Source organism: Lytechinus variegatus, chromosome 16 (assembly GCF_018143015.1).
Source record: "Lytechinus variegatus isolate NC3 chromosome 16, Lvar_3.0, whole genome shotgun sequence".
In the NCBI taxonomy this organism is placed as follows: domain Eukaryota; kingdom Metazoa; phylum Echinodermata; class Echinoidea; order Temnopleuroida; family Toxopneustidae; genus Lytechinus; species Lytechinus variegatus.
Window position 1 is genome coordinate 20,124,894 of NC_054755.1, and position 25,270 is coordinate 20,150,163.

General features: G+C 35.4%; 1 protein-coding gene across 1 annotated transcript in view; it reads left to right on the top strand.

The window, feature by feature from the left end:
* Window positions 1–8,606: 8,606 nt before the first annotated feature.
* LOC121429684 overlaps window positions 8,607–25,270 on the top strand; it is a 31,828-nt gene continuing 15,164 nt past the window's right edge. The window contains exons 1-2 of the mRNA XM_041626845.1: window positions 8,607–8,698; window positions 19,328–19,829. Coding sequence (XP_041482779.1) covers window positions 19,445–19,829 — 385 coding nt within the window. The 5' untranslated portion in view covers window positions 8,607–8,698; window positions 19,328–19,444. The remainder of the gene's footprint in view (window positions 8,699–19,327; window positions 19,830–25,270) is intronic.

A 25,270-nucleotide genomic window follows, 5' to 3' on the forward strand; every position in this document is an offset into this window, starting at 1 on the left:
TATATACTGAGTGCCCCCCCCCCCCCCCCGGAGATCATCCTAAGATTTAGAGAGCTCTGACAAAAAATTGCACACATGTTGTTTGTCTATAGTCGAGGATGACACTGCTTTTGAAAATATACTCTCTACGTTCCAGAAAGCGTCTACGTAGTGCTTGCAGAAACTCTCTGATGATGCTTGCTCATCAGGCATGTGCAGAAAATGTTCATTAATGAGTGCATGCTCTTATCAGAGCTTGCCAAATTCATGCTTGTTACTATGGGTACAGTATTAAGGAGTCAGCTCTTAATGTATGAGTATTATTTTACAGTGGAATCATTAATTCACGCAGTTGGCTTCTTAATGCTGTAATGTTAATTACAAGCATGAATTTCGCGCAGTGTGCATTAATTGGAAACTATCTCAATATACACTCAATTAAGCGTAATTAATTTTTGAAATCTGCATAAACCAGTATTTAAAACCACTGATTCAAATAGGGAGTTGTTTCAGGTCCCCTCTCTCGCAGAGAACTGTTCAGTAGCCCATTAAGATTAAGAATTAAGATGGTTAACTCTGGACTGTTGTTAATGCAATGTTTTTATAAAATCCAAATGAAAGGACTTGTTTAGAAGATTTCACTAACTCAATAGTTTTAATCATAATTCTAAGAAACAGTTAATGTGTGGTGTTGTATTCATTCATTCATCAATTTCCATGACAACCATCGTATTGCTTTCTCGTTATTTCTTGACTGTATTGCCTCTTGCTCTTAATATATTATTTTTAGCCCATCTCAGCTATTTGAATATTTGTTATGACTAATGAAGCAAATCATGTCATGAAAATGTGGCATGGGCAGGAATTGTAGTTTTTAATAGTACTAAGCAGTTTGCATACATCGTCTGATGTAAAATCAAACTTTATTATCTGCATATTTCATTTTCTTTTTCGAGCAATTTTTTATCATCATAAATTGTGTATATCATCTTTGGTATGTTGTCTTCATGTATTCTTAGTTATTTGCAAGAATATTGTGATCATTTGTATGTCTATTTTGGGTCTCTAAGTCTAAATGAATCATGTCTTGCAATTGATAAAAACTTGTGATGATTGCTTTTCTGCCTGAAGGGATGGTCCAGGCTGGAAATATTTATATTTAAAGAGTATATTTCACAGAGAAAAATTCTGAAAATTTGATCAAAATCGGATAACAAATAACAGAGTTATTGAATTTCAAATATTTGCAATATTCTGGTGAAACAGTTCTAGGCGTGTCTTTATGAATATTCTTTAGGTGGGCTGATGATGTCATATCCCCTCTTATTCTTTTGATTCAATAGAATTGACAACTGATGAGGTGCATTAGTTATTTATTGTTTAACTTTTTTCATCATAATGGAGACACATCATTTACAAATGTATAAAAAATAAAAAAGAATTATCCAATTTTGATGAAATTTACCCAATTTACATTTTGCTCTGTAAATTTTACTCTCATTAGATATAAATATTTCCAGCCCGGACCATTTCTTTAAAACAAAATGTGTACTTGATTTGCTAAAGTTAGAATTAATCTTATCAACTGTAAGATTACATCAGAATATTTGCAATTGATAGAAAACATTTTCTTGCAAAACCCCTTGTATCAATTTCTTAGTGCTTGCATTTCAAAAGAATTTGAAAATATTTTTTTTTGTATACCAGTAACGAAGTACCTGTATTCCCTTTTTTTATATTTGTGAACAACTGTAAAGTATGGATTTCCAGCACATGTATATGTAGCTTCTGTAATCTAAGCAACTGTTATTGTTAAACAGAATCAAACTTTTCCTTTTCAAGACATTTAGGCCCGTATTCTAAAGTCGGGTTTAACTTTGACCATGGTCTAACTCTGCTAAAACTATGGGAAGCCAAAAGTGTCAATAGTTAATCAAGTTGTATGTTTCTTATGTTTACTGTGCTCTTTCCTGATTCATCAATGGTGAAGACAATCATCTATTTATACTTCCTAGACAATTATGAATGATTTGAGAGCCAAATGAGCTGAAATATGATATATAAACTGTTAGTGATTTATGTAAGAATTGGCTATCCACACTTAAACCACAACTTAAACCTGAGTTTAAGTTGAACCCGACTTCAAAATATTGGCCTTATCACATCAAGCTTTGTGTATTCTTATCCACATTGGTGTAGTTATAGATCCTTACTTAGGCTATCTGTATATCAGTTATGAATAATATTACTCACGGCATGTGTATTATTGAGCACACTAGGCTGGAAGGGAGGGAGGGGGGGGGGCGGGGGTTCAGGTACCTTGGCCTCACCTGCTAATCAGACCCTACTGCGTATGATTTTAATTTACCTTGATCTTCCCTTAGAGGGTGTGCTTCGGGTTAGTATAGATGCACAAACTAATTACAAATGTATCTGGTATTTTTTTTTAGCCTGAACAAGCTCTCAGGATTTAATGGGGGTTCTCTGGCACTCGAGGCGGTCTGAATGGGGCCTGAATACACCTAATTTCTCACAGATTCGCACAACTATTTCAGTTTCCATTCATTTCATGATATTATGTTGTTGTTGATTCCGTTGCAAATACTGTCAGTACTTCAAGTACCTCATAACATTGTAGCCATCTTGATGCTCATTGTATTCTAAAGAACCAAAAGACAAAGAATTTGATATCAACAGTACTCTTTTTTTTAAGAAATACTGTGAATATATAGGATAGGATATATAGTCCTGTAATCAGATGTTCTGCAATGTATAGAGAAGTTTCCTAGTCTATTCATTTGCAACCTATTGCCTTCCGGGACGGGAGGCACAGTGTTTCCACAGCTCCAAAATAAATTTCCCGAAATTGGATTCCAAATTTCCTGAAATTCATATATTTCCTGGAATTTTCAAGTTTGATTTTTAACGAAAATCGGGCAATAATACAACGAGCGTAAATTTGTTCTAGGTGGCAAAAATCAGGGAATTTAGCATTTGTTTTGTCCCTGCCCTCTTTAAAAATAGGAACAACATTATGAAATGCGAGCGCGGAGCGTGAGCGAAAAATTTTGAGCTACGTATGGAGGTTAAAATCATGTAAATATAACATGAATATTAATAGTTGCTATATTTAATTGTTGTTTCATTGTAATTTTCAGATTTCCCGGAAATAACCTGGAAAACGTCTGGATTTCCCGGAATTCGGGTAATTTCCTTCAAAGTGGAAACACTGGGGAGGCATCCCACTTCAAATCTAGTTATGGGAATTACCTATACACTGCAAAAACACCGGTGTTGATTTAACACCAGCCTGGAATCTATATTTGTCCACACCAGAGAAGTGTTAAACTACACCTTTTTGGTTTTGGTCTAACACCAGATAGGTGTTGATACAACACCAATTAGAATTAAAACAGCAAGGATTACGGTAGATCCCAAACTGGTGTTGTTTCAGTACTTCTCTGTTGTGGACATGTATAGATTCCGGGCTGGTGTTAAATCAACACCGGAGTTCTTGCAGTGTGGGAGTGATGATGATCAGAATCAAAGTTCCTTTAATCCACCATGGACAACTGATGACTAGTCTGCATGCACAGGCTCAAATTTGACACTTGAACCAAAATAGATCCATACTTATCATACAATGTCTGGAGTGGAGACTAGACTCCAAACTCTGCATCTTTGTGCAAACCCTTCACTGGAGCAAAGGGTCTGAATTGCAGCCTACTCGTGCCATGTGTACTGAAGGCCCTTTCGCTCACAGCAAGTTTTGAATGTGTGCTAGTCTTTGCGTAGAGACACACTTGTTGATCAAAGTTTCAATCAGGGTCTGTACCTGCAGACTAGTCAGCCACAGTACATAGTGAATATAGTCTCACTACTTCAGACTCTGCATTATGCCTTATATGAATTACAAAAATCAAATTTAAGGTCTGTGCCTGCAGACTAACTGGTTACCGTCATTTGATGTTGCTGTGGTACACATACAGTAATAAACTTTGTATATTGTTTTAGGGTATAAACAATAATTTGTAAATAATTTGCTCTTGCCTGAGTCTCCTTTATCAGTGTCCGGTTTCGTAAAGGCTTGTTATGATAACAAATACAAAATGTCTTTAACAAATTAACCATCAGCCAACAGATTAGATTAAAGGATTTCAGTAGCTTTTAACTGTTATCGTAATTTGTTATAACAAGTTTTATGAAACCCTGCTGTCAAAGCTGACATTGAATTGTTCCAGTCTGTTTATTGTTATTATTATTATTATTATCATTATTATTCATATCATGGAGTAGGTGATGCCAATTTGTCTTTTAAGATGAAACATGGAATATTATATCTTATCTTCTTCAGTCTGCTGTAATGTTATGAAATGTTAATTTTTTAGGGAATACAACATATGATGTATTCTTGGAATTCATATTGCAATAAATAAATAATCCTAATGAAAAAAAAACGTCTGTCTCCTTTGTTCTTTACAAGTTGTTAAAATGCACAGAGAAAAGGTATGGAGTTTCTAGAACTATAACTGTCGTGAGTATGTCTGAGATATAAAATGATTGTATGCCCACCACCAGGGTTGGGCTCAATTACAAAGTAATTAATCAATTACATAATTGAAGGTCAAGTCCACCTCAGAAAAATGTTGATTTGAATCAATAGAGAAAAATCAGACAAGCACACTGCTGAAAATTTTATCAAAATCGGATGTAAAATAAGAAAGTTACATGTATGACATTTCAAAGTTTCGCTTATTTTTAACAAAATAGTTATATGAACGAGCCAGTTACATCCAAATGAGAGAGTCGATGATGTCACTCACTATTTCTTTTGTTTTTTATTGTTTGAATACAATATTTCAATTTTTACGAATTTGACGATTGGGACCTCCTTGCCTGAAGCACAAAATATTAAAATAATGGAATTCCACGTGTTCAGGGAGGAATGAAACTTCATTTCACATGACAATGACAAGAAAATAAAAATATTTCATATAATAAAATACAAAAGAAATAGTGATGTCATCAGTTCCTCATTTGCATACCGACCGAGATGTGCATATAACTGTTTTGTGAAATGAAGCGAAATTTTAAAATGCCATAACTTATCTTACTTCCAATTTTGATGAAATTTTCAGTGTTATGCTTGTTGAATTTGTCTCTTTTTATTCAAATCAAGATTTTGTTGGGGTGGACTTGTCCTTTAATTCCAATTTTTAGTAACCTTAAATTGTAATCGAAAAGAAAGTAATTGTAATTGAACGATTTTCAATTATGTAATTGAATAAAGTAATTGAGCCAAACCCTAAACCCTTCCCACCACATACCCCTCAGAAATCTAATATAATTTTTTCAAGGAACTGAGCTCACAGTTTACTCACCCCCCCCCCCCTCAAAATTGTTATTGAGCTATATCACATATCAAATACAAAATGCTTGAACAATTAACATACCAAACCTTGTGACAATAGATAGAATGAAAAGGTAAAAAGAAGTTAAAAAGACGGCTATTAATTAAAAGTATATAATTTTTTTGATAGGAATTTAATTACAAAGGATAGTTGAATTTCAGGGGCAGCACTAGGCATTTTTTTATAGGGGCGGCAGTCAAGATGACCCGACAACCCTTTCCTCAATTGAATGATGGGTAACAAACTGGTGGGGGCATGTATAGGGCTGCGGACACCGGGTAGGCAAAAGCGGAGAAAGAAATTGAGAGATAAATAAGGGAAAACGTTAAGAGAGAGGAAAAGAAATAAAACAGGGGGAGGAGAAAAAGAAAGAAAGAAGAATGGGGGGGGGGGGGAGAGGATCAAGAGAAAAGGGATCAAAAAAGAGAACAAAAGGAAAGTTTGGATGTTCCAAGAGTGTGAAGTAATTGAGTGCTACACTATCTTTCAACAACAGAAAGTCTCAGCAAGTTTGAAAATTGGCAAATCGATCTGTGCCCCATAGGGCGGATTCATCGGGAATTCATCAAGCTTATTGGAGGAACATTTTTTTAATCATGAGAACAGATTTTGGTGGAGTATACAAGCATATGACATCAGAGAAGGATGAAGGGGGGGGGTGATCAGTATATACATAAACATATAGGATTCACTTGCGCAGATCCCCGCATTTCTTTCTTTCTTCCTTCCTTCCTTCCTTCCTTCCTTCTTTCTTTCTTTCTTTCTTTCTTTTTTTCCTCCTTCATTTCTTTCTTTTGTTTTTCCTTTTTTTTCCTTCATTTCTCTTCTTTCCCGTTTTCTTTCCTCGTTCTCCTTTCTTTTCCTTTTCCCGACGGCGCGCGCTATAGCGCCGGATACCGACGATATCAAAGTTGCCCCCCCCCCCCTTTGAGCGACGGCCCTGCTTCAGTGGTTTTGAAGAAGCATATAGGGTATATTAGTTCGTTAAGATTAGCTTGACAACAATCACCCCCCCCCCCAAAAAAAAAAAAAAATTGTCAATAAATAAATAAATAAATGAATAAATAAATAAATAAATAAATAATTAAATAAATAAATAAACAAATAAATAAATAAATAAATAAGTGAAGGTGCTATCGGTCAAACCTCTCGATCCGGAGGGGGGGGGGGGCTTTAGCACCCTCACTGCCCAGGGCCACCCAGGACCAAAATCCAATTGAAACCAGTTGGATTTCCAACTGGTTTCAATTGGTTTCAATTGGTTTCAACTGGTTTCAATTGGTTTTAACTGGAATTTAACAATTTCCAGTTGAAACCAGTTGGGCAACTGGAAATCCTTACTGGAACCAGTTGGGTAACTGGAAATCCTAACTGGAACCAGTTGGGCAACTAGAAATCCTAACTGGAACCAGTTGGGCAACTGGAAATCCTAACTGGAACCAGTTGGGTAACTGGAAATCCTAACTGGAACCAGTTGGGTAACTGGAAATCCTAACTGCAACCAGTTGGGCAACTGGAAATCCTAACTGGAACCAGTTGGGCAACTGGAAATCCTAACTGGAACCAGTTGGGTAACTGGAAATCCTAACTGGAACCAGTTGGGCAACTGGAAATCCTAACTGGAACCAGTTGGGCAACTGGAATTTCTAACTGGAACCAGTTGGGTAACTGGAAATCCTAACTGGAACCAGTTGGGCAACTGGAACTTCTCCTAACTGGAACCAGTTGGGTAACTGGAAATGACTTCCAACTGGAAATGATTTCTAACTGGAACCAGTTGGGTAACTGGAAATCCTAAATGGAACCAATCGGGTAACTGGAGATGACTTCTAACTGGAAAGATGTGTAACTGGAAATGAATTCTAATTGGAACCAGTTGGGTAACTGTAAATAAAACTGGAACCAGTTTGGTAACTGGAAATCCTAACTGGATCCAGTTGGGTAACTGGAAATGATTTCCAATTGGTTTCCAATTGGAAATTTTCCAGTTACCCAACTGGATCCAATTGAAACCAGTTAATTTGCATATTTTCTGCCAGTGTGCACAAATTAATGTTTTTATGAGATTCATCATAATTTACAATATATCTGTTGATTTTTGTTAATTTGAAGTACCACACTTTTTTAAGATAAGTGTTTGGAATACTTAGCAGTGAAAACCATGTTCATAAATGTTATAGATTATAATTAGAATAGATTAAAAGATAATTAGTACACCAATAACTGTTACCAAATTGCATCAAATAAAAATACATATATTTGAAGATCTTCCATATAAATATGTACATATGAAAGTCTGCATTTTATCAATGCCCTTTACATTGGTATATACAGGCATAACACTGCTTCTGTGTTGACATGAGCAATAGTTAGTGCAAGTGTTAATTAATTTGTAACTAATTAAGTTCATTCCAACTGGAAGTTCCAATTGGATCCAGTTGGAAATCAATTGGTTTCAACTGGTTCCAGTTGAAACCAGTTGCCTCCAATTGGTTTCAACTGGAACCAATTGAAACCAGTTACCTACAATTGGATTCAACTGGTTTCAATAGGGAAATTGGAACAACTGGAACCAATTGGAAACCAATTGAAACCAATTGCCAACTGGTTCCAGTTGCCCAATTGGTTTTAACTGGAACCAATTGGCAACTGGTTTTCAATTGGAACCAGTTGTTCCAATTTCCCTATTGAAACCAGTTGGCCAACTGGTTTCAATTGGTTTTGCTCTAATTGGTTTTAACTGGATTTTAGTCCTGGGCAAGAGTCCAAAGAAACCAAAACTCTTTCATAGTCAATGGTAGGCATCATTATTTGTAAACGGTTCAAAATTTGGTCATCTTCGTGTTTTTCTCGGGGTTTTTCTAAAGTGACCTGTCAACCTGTTATGTTGCGTTGCTGCCAACCCAAATTGTAATTGTGGGGGAAATAAACAAACAATTAAAAAAAAAACCTGTACAGCTCCCCGGACAGCTCCGGGTCTGACTCAATTTACCAATTTCTGAAACGCATGTTAACATGTTTACAAGTAAGACTATTTTCATATTATCACCAACCTCTTTCTAGACTTTTAGATCCCCATCATCACCTCCGCCCCCCCCCCTTGATTGACCCATCCTTTCCGGATCCCAATATCACCATATCCGGATCCATGCAAATAAAACGTACCGAACCGGTACCGTAAAACTAAAAGATACACGTACCGGTACCGTATGTAGCCGCGGTTGTTTTCAAGCGAACGAAGTAGGATTGCTGCTCAAGGAATTTCTATTCGATTTTAGTCATTCGTTTATCCTCATTACAAGTCATTGGTGAGTATGACCTTCATTAATTTCTTCTTTTTCAAGATGATTAAGTTAGGTAGTTTGGTCGATATAACTTTTATATGACATCATCATGCCAATCATCGTTCGGATCGGGAACGTTGTGTGTGACACCGCCGATGCAGCCGCAGAGCAATTATGCATTATGGAGCAAACTGCTAACATGAATGGGCTTCACTGATGCTGGACTATAATAACTAACGTCAATTGTAGACAGCTGGCAGCCGCCTGTTTCAAGGAGTTTTTAAACATTTTTTTTTCTCCTCGTACACATATGGCTCGCTATCGTGCAGCCACCATTGGGGGAGTAACACTAACAATGCAAAATCCCCCCGACGCGACGCAGAGACATGAGAGATGCCAAGTTCAAAGACCAGGCAGCTAGTGCTATGCGTGAGATTTTCTGTGAATCTGAGTGAGATCACAGACATTGTGTACAATGTATATGATTATGAGGATTGGCTGTGATAGTTGCGTGAGACACTCATTCAATGAACAAGGTTATAATAATTATAACCTTGTTCTCAGTTATATCTCCATGTGTGACAAAATAAGGGTGGCAATGTTTGGCTTATTTTCTCTTTTTCTTTGGGGCAAATGCTTGATTTTTTTACACTGACAGTTTCCATTAGACCTGTTAATTTATACCACTTAGCTCTTATTTAAATTTGGTTCTTTATATTGTTTTTTCTTAATTAAAAATAGAGATAAAAAAATGAAAATTTTCTTGCCATATTACTTTCCACCAATAGAGGGCGTACACAAAAATATGCCCAAAATTCAAGTTTTTGAGCGCTCTGGTGAATACAAAAATTATTCCCACATTACTAATGATAAATAAATTAAAACTGTATGGAAATTAGTAATTTTGGTCACAAAAGTGATATTTTAATGATTTTTTAAAGTATACTGCATTGGCATACCATAGTCATACCTGTAGATTCTCCACAGGCCAGATGGTAGCAGTGAACAAGTGGCGTGAGACAGATTCGAGGGGATGAACAAGAGTCCAAAATGCTTGAGTAAATTGGGCGTTACGTATGGGACAATTATAAAAACTCATAGAAAATGAAAACAAAACTTCTAAGATTTAGTCATACATGTACATGGACCCCCTAACATCTTTTTACTTTTTTGGGGAAAAAAGTGGTATCATCTAATTAATTATGCAAATTAGGTCTTGTCCAAGGATGGAATGTCCCATACAATGTACGTAACATTTTGAGGATTTTTATAAAGTTATTTCTCATAATACAATACTTGCATTGCTGCATCTCTGGGAATTTCTAATTTATTGAGTATAAAAATGTTATACCACAAAAAGTTTAAGAAATAGAGTTTACTTTTTAATTAAAAGTTAATTAAAAAATTGTTAATTAAAAAATAGTTACGTATGGGACATTTACACACAATGTCAATGGGGAGATTTGTGTACAAAGTGAATGGAGAAAAACAAATTTCAAGAGTGCTCTAAATAGTGATTATTTACCTTTTCTTTAGTTTTTAAAGACTGATTTGTTATGAATACTCATAAATGAAAACAAAGTGAAAAAATTGTGAAAATGGAAAAATATGAAAAAAATAAAAAACAATAGAAATACATTAGAAATTCATAAAACCATGAAAAACAAGAAAAAAAATTATTGAAATGGCTAATTTCCCTTTCAGTCATATTAAATATGTCTCAATAGAACATTTTAAAAGAAAGAAACTCTTGTTATTTCCATATTTCAAATTATTTCAATTTTTTAAATTATAGGGAAATTTGTGTACATTCTCTATGGGGACAAAATGTCCCATACGTAACTGTCCCATACGTAACATGTCATTAATTTGTTTAATTAGAGTCTGTAATTAGAGGGATTTGGCTTATGGCATGAAACTTGCCTTATTGTGACTTCTATCACACCGAGTTACAAGTTGTCAAATGAAATACTTTCAGAGAATTCTCAACTTGAAAAAAATGTTGTAAAAATTGAATTTTTTCTGCGTCCCATACGTAACGGCACATCTTTTCTCTCTAAAAGGTCAAGGTCATATGTCACAATTTTTTGCATGATTATTCTTCTCCTAGATGTCTACCATCATGAGGGAATTCAATCTAATCAAAGTCATTTAACACTATTTTTCAGGTCGTTAAAGCCTCTGAAATGTCCCATACGTAATGCGTGCAAATTCTTGGACTTGCCCTAGATTTAAGTTATATTCATCATGAAAAAAAGGCCTTGGCCCAAAACTAAACTGAATTTTTGAATTTTTTTCTAATTAAAAAGAGAGTCTGTGGTGATAAAAAGTACTGGTACCGTAATAACTATTAAAAAAATCACTTTTAGATCATTTTGCCCCCCCCCCCCCGCCAATAAGATATCCTGCCACACACCTCCAGAAGCTTTGTAAATAATTGTTTCTCCTACAAAAAGTCTAAGATGGTTTCTCTTCTACAAATGTATCTTTTCCATTTCCACCCATTACTAAAAAGTAGCACCATTTTTTATCTCTTTCTGTTCTCCTTTTCTGCGTAATATAGAGTCCTGTATCTTTCATTGAACTTTGAAGTACTGTCTATGAGCTAATGCTTTATACTAAAAGCATTAATGGGATGGCCCCGGCTGAAAATATTTCCTTTTTGATATAGAGTAAAATTCACAGAGCAAAATGCTAAAAATTTCATCAGATGCAGATAACAAACTAACAAAGTTATTGAATTTTAAATTTTGTCAATATTTTGTGAAACAGTTATATGCACATTGTCATGAATATTAGGTGGGCTGATAATGTCACATCCCCACTTTCCCTTTTCTTATGTTATATGAAATCATAATTTTTTCATTTTTTCATACGTGTGTATTGTGTCTCCATTATGATGAAATAAGTTGCGGCAATAAATAACTAATGCTCTTCATTTGTCAATCTAATTGTTTTAGTTCTTGGAAGAAATTTTTTTAGTAAACCTAATTTCATAAATACAGAAGAACAAGTGGGGATATGACATCATCAGCCAACCTATATTCATGAGACATGCCAAGAACTGTTTCACCTGAATAATGCTAATCTTTCAAATTCAATTTGATATCCAATTTTGATCAAATTTTAAGAATTTTGCTCTATTTTATTTTACTCTATTTATTGAGATATATATCTCCAGCTTGAACCATCCCTTTAATAGTGAGATACAGAGAGTACAAGACTATTTTTTTAAAAATTAAAATCGGAACTCTGTTTCATTTGCATTTCTTGTACATGTGCATGTACATGGCCTTCATGTAAAAAAAACATTGTATTATTTCATCGCATGAACAGAGCTGTACTTTACATGTACACGTGGATATACATGCATGTACACAATATCATTTGGTCTCGCTATTTAATTTGGATGAATATGGCATTGGGTAATGTGCATGTACACAATATCATTTGGTTTTGATGTGAAAAAACTTCTTAAATCAAATTTTCCTTTTGTTAATATAATCCAATATGAATATTGTATGCACCTGCCTGGGGGGAGGCACTCACATAATTTGGTGGTACGGGGATGTACCGCTTTTATGGCTCGGTGTAAAAATGGCAGAGGTAAAAATGGCAGAGGTAAAAATGGCAAAGATAAAAATGGCAGAGGTAAAAATGGCAAAGGTAAAAATGGCAGAGGTAAAAATGGCAGAGGTAAAAATGGCAGAGGTAAAAATGGCAGAGGTAAAAATGGCAGAGGTAAAAATGGCAGAGGTAAAAATGGCAAAGGTAAAAATGGCAGAGGTAAAAATGGCAGAGGTAAAAAGGATAACACTTGAGTTGGTATTTTTTTTCCTGGACTTACATACACGACCTTCTCATGTCAAATCGCTCTTCTAATATTCAAATTTGAAGAACACTTTGGATCCCAAATATTGTACTTAATCCATTACAGGGGAAATTCACACTGACATAAAGTTTATTAAAATGATATTGGTGAGGGTTTTAGGGAATCCATCAATGATTTAAAAAGCTACTAAATTATAGATGTTAATTGGGACGTCATCTGCGAGCAGTTTTCCCCATATATGGTGTAATAAAAAATATCAATGAAATGTCATTTTCTAAAAAAAAATGAAAATGGTTTTAATTGTACCTTAAGTATATTAACATACAAATAATTTGCATCCGCTCCTGAAAGATTTTTTTTAGCAAACGTGAACCACTGATTAAGAAATTGAAAAGTAGACATTTTGGTGCATAAAATACGGGGTAGTTACTGGTATATGACGTCACAGATCAAAAACTCAAGCTTCTAATAGCCTAACTTTTTTAATCTTTGATGGGTTTTCTGCAAACCTTCACCAAAATATTTTTCTGCTATTTTTACAGTAAACCATTTGTCAGTGTGAATTTCCCCTTTAAAACAGGTCGATAGAATGGTACCTAAGAAATACCTAGAAATTTAAATCCCTGATTCGCTACACATTTCAAAATTCATGCGGTACCCGTTACCATAGAAACTAGTTAAGGAACCTGACATCCACTTGGACTAGCTGCAATGAGGTATTACTCTGAAAAATGAGCACTAGTTGTTATTATTACATAATTTACATTAAACTAAAATACGTATCACATCAATATTTATTCGGATCGGTTATGATGTTAAAATATGTAAAATTACTTTTATTACAGAACGTTTTATTTTTCTGTTATATAAGTTATGCAAGTGGTTCAAAGAAATCTCGAACTCGTCTATTTCAGTATGTTAATGATAGCGCACATTGGTGTTTACATTTCAATTCGTTTGGTATGTGTGATTAAGTGCTGTTCCACTATACGAACTGGCCAAGATAAATCCTTTCACTCACTATGGAAATTATTTTGGCATGAAAATGTTTAATAATATCAACGATATAAAGTATAGACCTAAAGTGATGAAAAAAAAATCCAAAAAAATCTCATCAGTTCATAATACTTATTTTGTCGATAGGAGTCCATTCAAGGTCAATAATTATGACTGATATTAACTGGAAAGGCTCTATTTTTGTCCTTGCTGATCTAGCATGTCATGATCTTTACCTCTGTCATTTTTGCCTCTGCCATTATTACCTCTGCCATTTTTACCTTTGCCATTTTTACCTCTGCCATTTTTACCTCTGCCATTTTTACCTCTGCCATTTTTACCTTTGCCATTTTTACCTCTGCCATTTTTACCTCTGCCATTTTTACTTCTGCCATTTTTACCTTTGCCATTTTTACCTCTGCCATTTTTACCTTTGCCATTTTTACCTCTGCCATTATTACCTCTGCCATTATTACCTCTGCCATTTTTACCTCTGCCATTTTTACCTTTGCCATTTTTACCTCTGCCATTTTTACCCGGCACCGCTTTGATGACCCCTTTTCCAGACTTAATTTTCAGTATTCTAGATGTACATGTGTATGTACTCGTAATGACAAAAGTAAAGTTCAGAACCCACCCAGCCCCGCTCACAAGATCCCCGTTATGAGACATCTCAGTTCCTCAGTTCACCGCCCCTGCCAAAATTGTCAAGTGCGAGCACTGCATGCGAGAGAGGCATGTACGGCTTCGTAACTCCCTACATACACTGTACATGTATGTATAAAAAAAAACTAGAAGCAGCTCCATGCATTGCTAGTGCATGCACAGCCTACATGTACGGTGCAACATACCCGCAGTGCCGCGAGATCCCATTCCGTAGACCTTGTTTTTCACATCGCGCAGTATATATTTAGTTCCCAAGACCCTGAATTTTACCCTTTTTTTTAGTCAGCTCCTCAGACCCACATTTCATAGTTTCACGAGGCACACCTCCCATCAAACAATAATTTGAGTGCCCCACCCCCCTCCCAGGCCTGTGGCTAACAGAAAAATGTGGCCATTGTGGACAGGTGACCTTTATAGACAGGTTGTAAAACAATTCCTTTCAAATGTGAGACAATCCCTGAGGCCACTAAACTTGACTTCAGATACATGTTAGTTCTCAGTACAGGCTTGACTGTATGTTAAGAGGATTTTAGAGGAACTTACAGTGTATGAACAGTGCTTTTTAATAAAATGTTGGAGCACAGGTTTTCTGATTAGTATGCGCAGGTGACGGCCAAGCCTCTCCCATGTGACATCCAATATTCACCTTCCTGCATACATACAGATACATGTAGAAGATATGCTCATGCACGCAGAATTCATGGTTTTAGAAAAAAAATTGTAATCAGTATCTCTGGTCCTAGTGTACTAAAGGCCTATATTTTCTGCATAATTGATTACAGAGCTTTTGCTTGCACATCCATACATGTAGTTGGCATTAGATACATGTCAGGGAATGATTTTGCTTTACAAATTTAAGTAACATTTTTTGTCATTAAATAAAAGCTCACAACTACATGTACATGTAAGTAATGTACAGTCCTACATGTATGTAAAAATATGCTATACAAAAGACTTTATGCGTAGCAGTCTTTAAAAATATGGAGCAAATTGTGATGAGATACCAGGAAAATTATTCCCTGCATTACATACTTATACCCAAGTCCATGTTAGTTTATTTCAAGTAATTCCTAACAAATTAGAAATATTTTTGTTTACAAATACCAAATAGGATTTTGGTCATTTTTTCATTTAATGGGGGGGGGGGCATATCTCGGTGGAATAGAACTAGTGCTGCAAGTCAGGCGGCATGTTCGGGTTCGGTTCGGCAATTTTTTTCCGAACTTTGGTTCGGCAATACATGCCAAATTAAATTTAACATATAAAAAATAAAGATCACCGACCCACAAACAAGTGTTCTCCAGGATGATCTGTCATATATTTATAATAAATTTTGTTTCTAAAAAGAAGAGTTATGAAAATTGTTGAACTTTCTTTTGTTTTAATCTTTAAACAAAAAATAACGGTTGCATTTCTACTTTCATTTTTAAAATGAAAATTAAAAAAAACAAAAGAAAAAAATATTGATAATGAGAGAATCAAGACAGAAACAGAATTACAAAGATCAGAATATTTTTTTTCATGATTATTTCATGTAGCTATGATCATGATCGATTACGATGTCATTGCCAACGCAGCTCTCAAATTGGAAAGTGTTGATCGGGAATGTCGAAACAGTAGACAAACAACCTCCACTCAACTGTTATTATACCGGTAAAATTCACATTCCAAAGAATATGAGTGTTTTAGAAAGTCCCTATTTTCTGAAAAGTGGTAAAATCTGGTCAATGAATTACTTTAAAAAGATAAAATATCAGTCCATTCTTGGTCCAGAAAGATCGACGCTACATGACTTCAAACATATTTCCAACACGAAAATGAGTACTTGGGACTGTACTGTGTATTTTAGTGTTGTGAAATCACTCGGCGTTGATCGTCGGAACTAAGACGGAACTGATAATTTATCATTTCATTTTCAGTAATTGACCAGATTAAACCACTTTTAAGAAAATATTAACAACGGAAAAACGTTTCAAGTTCGGAATACGAATTTTACCTGTATAATAGCAACCGAGAGCAGGTTGTTTGGACTTCCTGTTTCAACTTTGCTTACCAACCATTTCCGGAAGGCGAAACATCGATCAGGGAACATGCGTTGATTTGGTTTGAATTTTTATATTTTCTGTTATTTCACCCTCATTCCTTCATCTCTTATTTATTTATCTTTTATATTAATATGGAAATTTCAGAAGGTGGAATATATATACTTTACCATTACTTTGTCAGTCACAAGGAATTAATTTATGTCTTGTCTTTTTCTTTTTTTAAATACAAAACAAATGTACGTCCGATTACAGCAATACGTAATTCAACTACACTTTTTAGCTGAGTTAAGCTTAAAATGTCCCCACATTTTATAAGGAAAACATGTTTATAAAAAACATTGAAAATGATAAAAATTTGATAAAACACGAGACCAAAACTGTCATACTTTACGAGGAATGAATTTATGTCTGGTTCTTTTTCTTTATTAAATACAAAATGGTTAGGTCCGATTACGATCACGATCGATTACGGCAATACGTAATTACACCACACTTTTATACCGAGTTTAGCTTCAAAATGTCCCCTCATTTTATCAAGAAAAAATATATTTATGTTAATAAAATATTCTTAAGTTGATAACAGTTCAATTAAAGACGCGATGGGAGCTATCATAGTGAATTTTAAAAATATATTGAGTGGAATTCTCTTTGTGCACAATCACTAACCAATATTTTTTTGTTTAATTTCATACTTAAATTTATGTAGTAGTCATCGCACTTACGCAATGCATATTACCATTTTTTTTTTTTTTACCAAACTTCCGAACCAGGCCTTTGCGTTCATTTCGGTTCGGTCCAGTTCGGAAGTGCCAAGTTCGGCGAACTTCCGTTCGGTTCAGCAGTTCGGCTGCAGCACTAAATAGAATGTACATTGTGTAAATTACCTGTACACAAGCACCAGTTTCTCAACTCAATAGCCAAAATATACATGTACAGTGTAGGCCTATGCTGTTCCATAGATCTATCAATTCTTAGGTCTTAAAGGGGAAGTTCACCCTGAGAAAAAGTTTATTGTAAAAATAGCAGAAAAAATAATAAAAAATATTGCCGAAGGTTTGAGATAAATTCATCAAATAATTAAAAAGTTATTAGAATTTCAATTATTTGATTTGTGACGTCATATGCGAGCAGCATTCCTACATAGCGAATGGTAAAAAATCGATGAGATGTAATTTTTTCAGAAAATTGAGAATGGTTTTCACTGTACCTTTTGTATATCAATAGACAAATCATTTCACACCCGATCATGAATAGAAAACAAAATTAAGTCATCAGGAACCATAAAAAATTTGAAATTCATGCATTTTATATTACATAACACATGGGGCAGCTGCTCGTTTATGACGTCACAAATCCAAAACTTTGAACTCTAATAACTTTCTTACTCTTTAACGGATTTTCCTCAAACCTTCACCAATATTTTTTACTATTTTTTCTGCTATTTTTACAACAAAGTTTTCTTCAGGGTGAACTTCCCCTTTAACCCTACATTAGTCTGCTATGCAGACTCTGAATGGCTCGTGAGGTGGGATCTGCTACTGGTTTGCGAAGCAAACCAGCCTGAAAGGGCGAGCGAAGGAGCCTCAGTAGACCTTCTGCAGCCTCTGTAGACCTAGTCTGCTACATGTATGCAGACTCTTTGAATCAGCTGAGGTACACACACTGCAGATGTGGGTCTACATTTGTAGACTAACCCTACATGTACATGTACATGTAAATAGGCTATTTCGAAGGTGGGAGGGGGGGGGATTCAGCCCCCCCTTATGATCTCGATCGTGACGAAAATTGACATGGTATTACCCATGGTACCCTGGCCATGTATTATCTACAAAACTACAATTAATATCAAATTCTGCGAAAAATCTCATTGCTCATTAATTATGTTACATGTAATTTTTGCGTAAAATCATATGTAAGTTTGCTCTAATTAAGAAAATAATGCCCCTAACATTCTGATTTTTGTTTCATATGCTCTTTATCGGCATCTGATTAAATTTATTTAAAAATCATCAACATCACATTTATTATGTATAATTGTCTTCTAAATTTCTTATTCTGTGTTTTTCAACTTTTTGTTTTTTGCTGTTTTTTCAATGGAAATTGTTGGAGACTTTGTTTTGACCATAAACAAGATAAAATCAATTGATTTTAAGCAGTAAAAGGAAAAATATGATACATTTTATGAATTTTGGCTAAAAACACCATTTGCATTGGATTTGTACACAAATTCACGTTTTTGAGCAATTTTGGGTCTGCATGCACTTCCAAAATGTTGCGTAATTTTGGAATCGCGTACCTGGGGGTCACAATTTTGGTCCCAAAAGTTGGGTGAGACTTGACAGTAAAAAGTCAGTGAGTGACACAAACTAAAAATTTTGCGGGGCGGATTTATCGTGAAAAATGTCGAGGGGGGGGGGGGCTGAATCAGCCCCCCGTCTTCTCAGGGTGTATCAGGAATGTTTGATATGAAATTCTGCAAAAATTAGGATATATGTACACATGTACATGTACTTAAATTTTTTTTTCATGAACAGCATTTTGCAAATTTGCAAATAGGTGTGTTATGCCCATTTTGTCAATCTTGTATGAAAAGTTTAATATTTTTTATTTTACTTATTTTCCGAAGTACAAATTCCATGTTGCTCCAAATGCTGAACATCCTTTTTAGCTGACCCAGTGTAGCAATCTCCTCTCCATGCATTTTTTTTTATGAGGAATTAATTCTTGTTTAGTGATTTACTACATCTACATGTATATACATGTATGTAGGATTAGGTATGGAGTTATGACTTCTACAGTAGTGTAGAATCTTGATTGCAGTATCACTGATGCAAGATTCATGTGCCAAACAATTGTTACTTTGTATGAAAATGTTCCCTTTGCTTTGTATAAATATTATTCTCTCAATTGACAGGCATATGGTTGAGATCACAGATCAAGTTTAAATTTATTACCATGTAGTTGAACTTAGCCACTACTGTACATGTACATGTCGGTCTCTTTCTAGTGTTTTTAATGTTGACAAGCCCTTTAGATAGTAGATCTATGAAAATGTGATACATGTAGATGTGTTGTACAAGAACTGATACATGTTTTTCTTTGCTCCTTCTGCAGATGGAAAATGTTGATCATTGAGGATATTCAGGCCAAGAAACCAATCCTGAAGACAAGACTGAACCTTTTGTGACATCACACTCTTGTCGCTTATCCCCGCATCATTTCTCCATCGCCATGGTTACTGAGAAAGTATCTCCACACCCTTCCCTCCAGAGGGATCCAAGCAAGGTTCCTGTGGTACTTCCCTGTGACCTAGAGACATGGCCCTTGGTCCAGGGAGCCCTGACCAGACTGAAGAGGGTGTCCAATGTGTCAGAAGCCATACCTATCATGGATCACATCTACGCTCTTATCCATGGTGGTGCTAAGTCGGCAGATACTCGCAGGACCAGGGCAGCGACAGTCCTGGCTGGATTGGTCAATTTCCTGGAGGTCATCGCAACGCGGGAGGAGCGGATACTGTTCTTTGACCAAACCTTACCCATGATAGTAGATCTCGCTTTGGCTCTTGGAGAACTGAAGCCGAAGGAGGGCTTTTTCTACAGTGTTCAACAAATAGGTATTGTATGACCCTTATTACTATACCTTTTAATCAAACATCATGTATCTGTAGTGCATACAGTACAAATAAAGATTCATGAGGAACAGAATTGGAATGAAAATGGACATGTATTGGAAGAAAGATCCTGTACTCCTGACTGATACATGTAGACCATCACTGCTCTTCTTATTGCCTGTTGATAATCATGATGACTGTTGTACAGTGTATTACAATTTTTGTGGTGAATAAATAATGGTAGCTTTTTTAAACAGTGCTGTATAATCCAGTTGACCTTTGCAGCTTTATATACTCTGTAGCTTTGCCATGTCTATAGAATTATACACAAACATAGTTGCTGAACAGTGCTTAAGAAAGCTCTAGTAAAAACGTCAATTAGATCAGTATTCTGACTGAAATTTAATCCTGAAAGCAAATTGTATGTGTTGCTTTATATACATGTAGAGTTTACATTTGTGTATGCCCTTTATAGTGGTAATGTACATTGTATTAGCCTCAGGACTGAGTGGAGGCACTTGTGGCATACAGTGTATTGAGTTAGGACTAAAATTTACAGATGAAGTATAATTTAGGAGTGGGCTGATTTCGTATTACAGGGTTTAAGCGGTGTACAATGTAGTCATTACCGCATATCTTTCACTTGAATAAAGCAGGGCCCCGTCTTACAAAGAGTTACGCTTGATCCGATCAATTGCAACTTTGGAAAGCCAGCAAAGTCAACATATAAAATGCATGTTTTTTCCAAAAAAATTCTAGATATGAATGTATATCCATAAATTGATTGATTTGGTGTTATCTCCTTTGTATACAAAGGACATTTTGTATAAAATTTCCTTTAGAAAAAATTATGACACTTTATGGATGTCTATAGAGTTACAATTGATTGGATCAATCGTAACTCTTTGTGCAAATAGAGTTACGATTGATTGGATCAATCGTAACTCTTTGTAAGACAGGGATCAGATCCCCATCGTCTTTCATTAAAGGACAAGTCCACCCCAACAAAAACTTGATTTGAATAAAAAGAGAAAAATTCAACAAGCATAACACTGAAAATTTCATCAAAATCGGATGTAAAATAAGAAAGTTATGACATTTTAAAGTTTCGCTTATTTTCAACAAAATAGTTACATGAACGAGCCAGTTACATCCAAATGAGAGAGTTGATGACATCACTCACTCACTATTTCTTTTGTATTTCATTATATGGAAATATGAAATATTGTTATTTTCTTGTCCTTGTCATGTGAAATGAAGTTTCATTCCTCCCTGAACACGTGGAATTCCATTATTGTAACATTTTGTGCTTCAGGCAAGGAGGTCCTAATCGTCAAATTCGTAAAAATCGAAATATTGTATAATTCAAACAATAAAAAACAAAAGAAATATTGAGTGAGTGACATCATCGACTCTCTCATTTGGATGTTACTGGCTCGTTCATATAACTATTTTGTTGAAAATAAGCAAAACTTTGAAATGTCATAACTTTCTTATTTTACATCCGATTTTGATAAAATTTTCAGCATTTTGCTTGTCTGATTTTTCTCTATTGATTCACATTTTTCTGAGGTGGACTTGACCTTGAAGTGTTCTTGATGTAGTATTTTACACAGTGTTAAATCAATACATGTAATTACCAACCTGGATGATGTTTCACAAATATTTAAGTTTTATTTTGCTAGGAAACCAAAACTCAAGAAGAGAAGCTCAACCTTATTGAAAAGACTAAAACAAGATGAACAATTTAAACCAAGTTTCATAAAAATTGGTTTTGAAATAAGCAAGTTTAATATGGATGCTTGAAAAGTCTTGTACTTTCTATGGGGATCCTCAAATTGGCAAACGTGCTTCAAAATGGCTGATTTTGTGGACAACTCTCCATTTGTTTTGTACACAAATTATCAGATTTTCCTCATCTTTCAAATCGCATCTTGCCTCCTTCTGAGCACAACATAGGCCTACATGTATGTCATGGGGGAAAACATAATTCACACCACATGTCAAGGTCAGGAGGAGATAATGTGAAATATGCAAAATAAAGGGGAAAATCACCACAACCATTTTGGAGCATACGTTTTGGAATTAAATAGTAATGTGCACTTTTTGGGAATCCACAAAAACTAAAGGCAGTCTTTAATGTCTCTCCCATTTGTTTTGCTATTCTCTATCTCCCCCATTTTGCCCTACAGTTGTACATGTATATGAAAGTGGTTTTCAAAATCACTTCATGTGAAGCGATCTTGTTGCTATGGAAACGCTGTCAGTGGGAAAACACATTTCGCACAAAATTAAAAACTGCGGCGTAGGCATTCTGCTGATGGATTATCGCGCTCAAAACGTGTGAAGATCGCTTCCCGAAGAGTGGTTGTGTCCTCACGCTAAAACCAGTTTTACAAGGCAAAGCAATCTTGAATTACTACATCGCGAGGTGGTTTTCCGAACTGGTTTAGAAGATTGCTTCCAAGACCGCTTCGACCGTTCTCACTACGCGTCAAACTACTTGTAGTTTCCACTAAACTACATAGTTTCCAGTATAATAGGAACGTAGTGAGAACGGTGTCTATTGCACCTTTCCTTTACGTCAGTAATTACACTCTCCTCAGCAGACAAAGTGATTATTTAGTCAAATTTTTGCTAATAGAAATACATGTAGCATGCATGAATCTTATTTTGACGGAATTAAGATGGAAATTCACCCCGATTGATAGATGCACGAGTTACCATCACCGTTAAAGTTCTTTGACATTAAAGGCAAGCCCTGGTGATCAATGACACATAAATTATTCATGGGGCCATTATCCCCTTGTCTGAATGTCAAGGGTGATGCCTGTGCAACAGTTGAGATTCATGTTCTGCACGTTCTCATGTATGTACACGGTACATTTCTATTCTACATAGGCCCATATTCTGAGGTCAGGTTTAACTTTAATAAACTCCAGTCTAACTCTGTGCTAGAATTATGGGGAGCCAAAAACTTAAAAATCTGGTTACATTGTATACTTTATGTTTGCAGTTTTGTTTGCATTTGCTTGTATAATGAAGAAAAATACTTCAGTTTTCATTCCAGTTATGAATGATTTGAGTGTCGTGTGAGTTGATAAATTGTACTAAAAGAGATTTGTGCCCCGATTGGCTACCCATTAAAACCACAACTTAAAACCAGGGTTTAATAATTTTAAACCTATGTAGGTTCAGAATACGGGCCATAGGCATAGTCTGTCTCTGGCATGCAGTTTTTTTTTTGGGGGGGGGGGCTTGGGGGCCATGTATGCCCAAACATTTTCACGAGCATGAAAAAAAAGGAGAAATACACACTGTAGCAAGAAAACGGAATTATAGAAAAGAGGTAAAATGTGACATATCCTGCATATTATGTCAGAATCCATGATCAGAAAATTACATTTTTGTTTACATTTTCGTACTTTACCTGTAGGCCAAAATTTTGTTTCGCGCACTGGCATCTTTTAAGAATTTTTGTTCCATAACTCATTTCTGGTTAATTACACCACTGAGTCTTTAGACAAATTGTCACTTGCAGTCGTTTCAAGAAAAATGTTGTTTGCCATAACAGGGAAAAATAAGGGTTGGTGAGTCATTTTTGTCTCACCTGCATAGCAGATGTAGGCGCTGTTTTTCTGACGGCGACTGCGTCAACACCAAATCTTAACCAAAGGTTAAGTTTTTTAAATGACTGCGTAACGATGGATGGACCTACATGTAGTTCATGAAACTTGGTTGATCAAGTACATGTACAGTACATCCTGCCTGAGTTTCAGGTCACATGACCAAGGTCAAAGTTCATTTAGGGTCAATGAACTTAGACAATGTTGGGAGAATCAACATCAAAATTTTAATATGATAAACATTAAAGGCATTGTACAACTTTAATTTTGTGAAAAATCACTGAAATCTGAGTTTATATTAAAGGGAAAGGTTGATCTTCATTCTGAGCTTGAGCGGTTGAAACTACGTCACTTACGTGCACGTCGACTATGATTTAGGAGAACGGCAGAATGGAGGTGGCGAGGTTCTCAATTCTGAAAGACAAGGGTGAGAACCTGATGCCTATGGCAGGCCTCAAAATGACGTCATCTCATAGAAGTCATGTAGCAGTCATCTAATACGACATACAAATCTAAATATCACTAATATGGGTAAAAAACATTCCAAGGGCAAGTCAACGGGCCCTTCCACCCCAAAAAGGTTGATTTGCAATAATTTCTAAAGGTACATGTACATGTACAGGCCAGGATAATGATTTTTTCTGCTGTGATAGTGACAATCAGCGCCCTGAGCACTTACATGTACATGTAAATATCAGATGAATACTTGAATGCACTTTTAGGTTCAGTACATGTGCATGCAGCACCTGAAAATAAAAAAGGTATATTTTTGCCCTTAATAGGCCTCTTAACATGTATCACTGGTTTGATGCAGGCTCAAAGGCTGTCTTGTTTACTAAACAACTTCACCCTTGGCCAGAGATACATGTACATGTACATTTAGTGCTAGCTTTTAGTCTTTTTCTATAATATTCTTTTGTAAAATCATTTGTGGCACACTTGTGTTTCTTTCATACTTTTAAAGCAAAGTCATCATTTTTTTATCAATTAGAGATGCCGGCAGGTCTGTCCATCATTAACATTACTTTGGATGTTAAAAAACACCTGCATTTTTGTACATTTCACAATCTGCCCTAATCGTGGACAGTATACATGTACACTGTAAAAGAAGAATGCATACTGCTTTAACAATATTGCATGGATAAATTCCAGTCGTGAGTACAATTTATAGACTCTTTGGAAGTCCATTGACTCGCTGGCAGAGTCGTAGACATCCCTTTTCTCACCTCCTAACAATATCATAAAATGTATTTACAAACATGTGCAGTATGATTACTGAGTAGTGTGAAATTGCACTGTTTAGGGGCAAAGGCAAACTCTGACTGAGCTTGCCCCTAAAAAGTGCAATTTCACACTACTTTCTACAAATTTACATGTATAAGAATGTACATCAGCCTCGAATTGAAAGTACAATGATTTGTGAATTCAAATTTTTAGGCCGATTCAGACAACCTCGAAGTTCAAGAATATTCTCTGATGAGAGAAATTTTCCCTGATCTACCCTGGTATTTTGGCCAATGTGTGAGCAAATCAGACTACTCTTAATATCATCCACAAATAGAAAATGCATGCAAAACAGTGGGTACTCTTCAAAATTACAAGAAATTTGTGCAGGGATTTTCCCAAGGTTGTGGGTATTTTGGAAACTGTGATTTTAAAGCCATGTTGAATACTATTGTAATCATAAGAAATACGTAGTATCAATGCATTAAAATTAAAAGAGAAACGGCTCCCTGATATACTGCATGTACATCTATACTGTACGTGTAGCTTGTGGTTTTACATTTAAGAGCATTCAGAAGAAATGTGATAATTTCA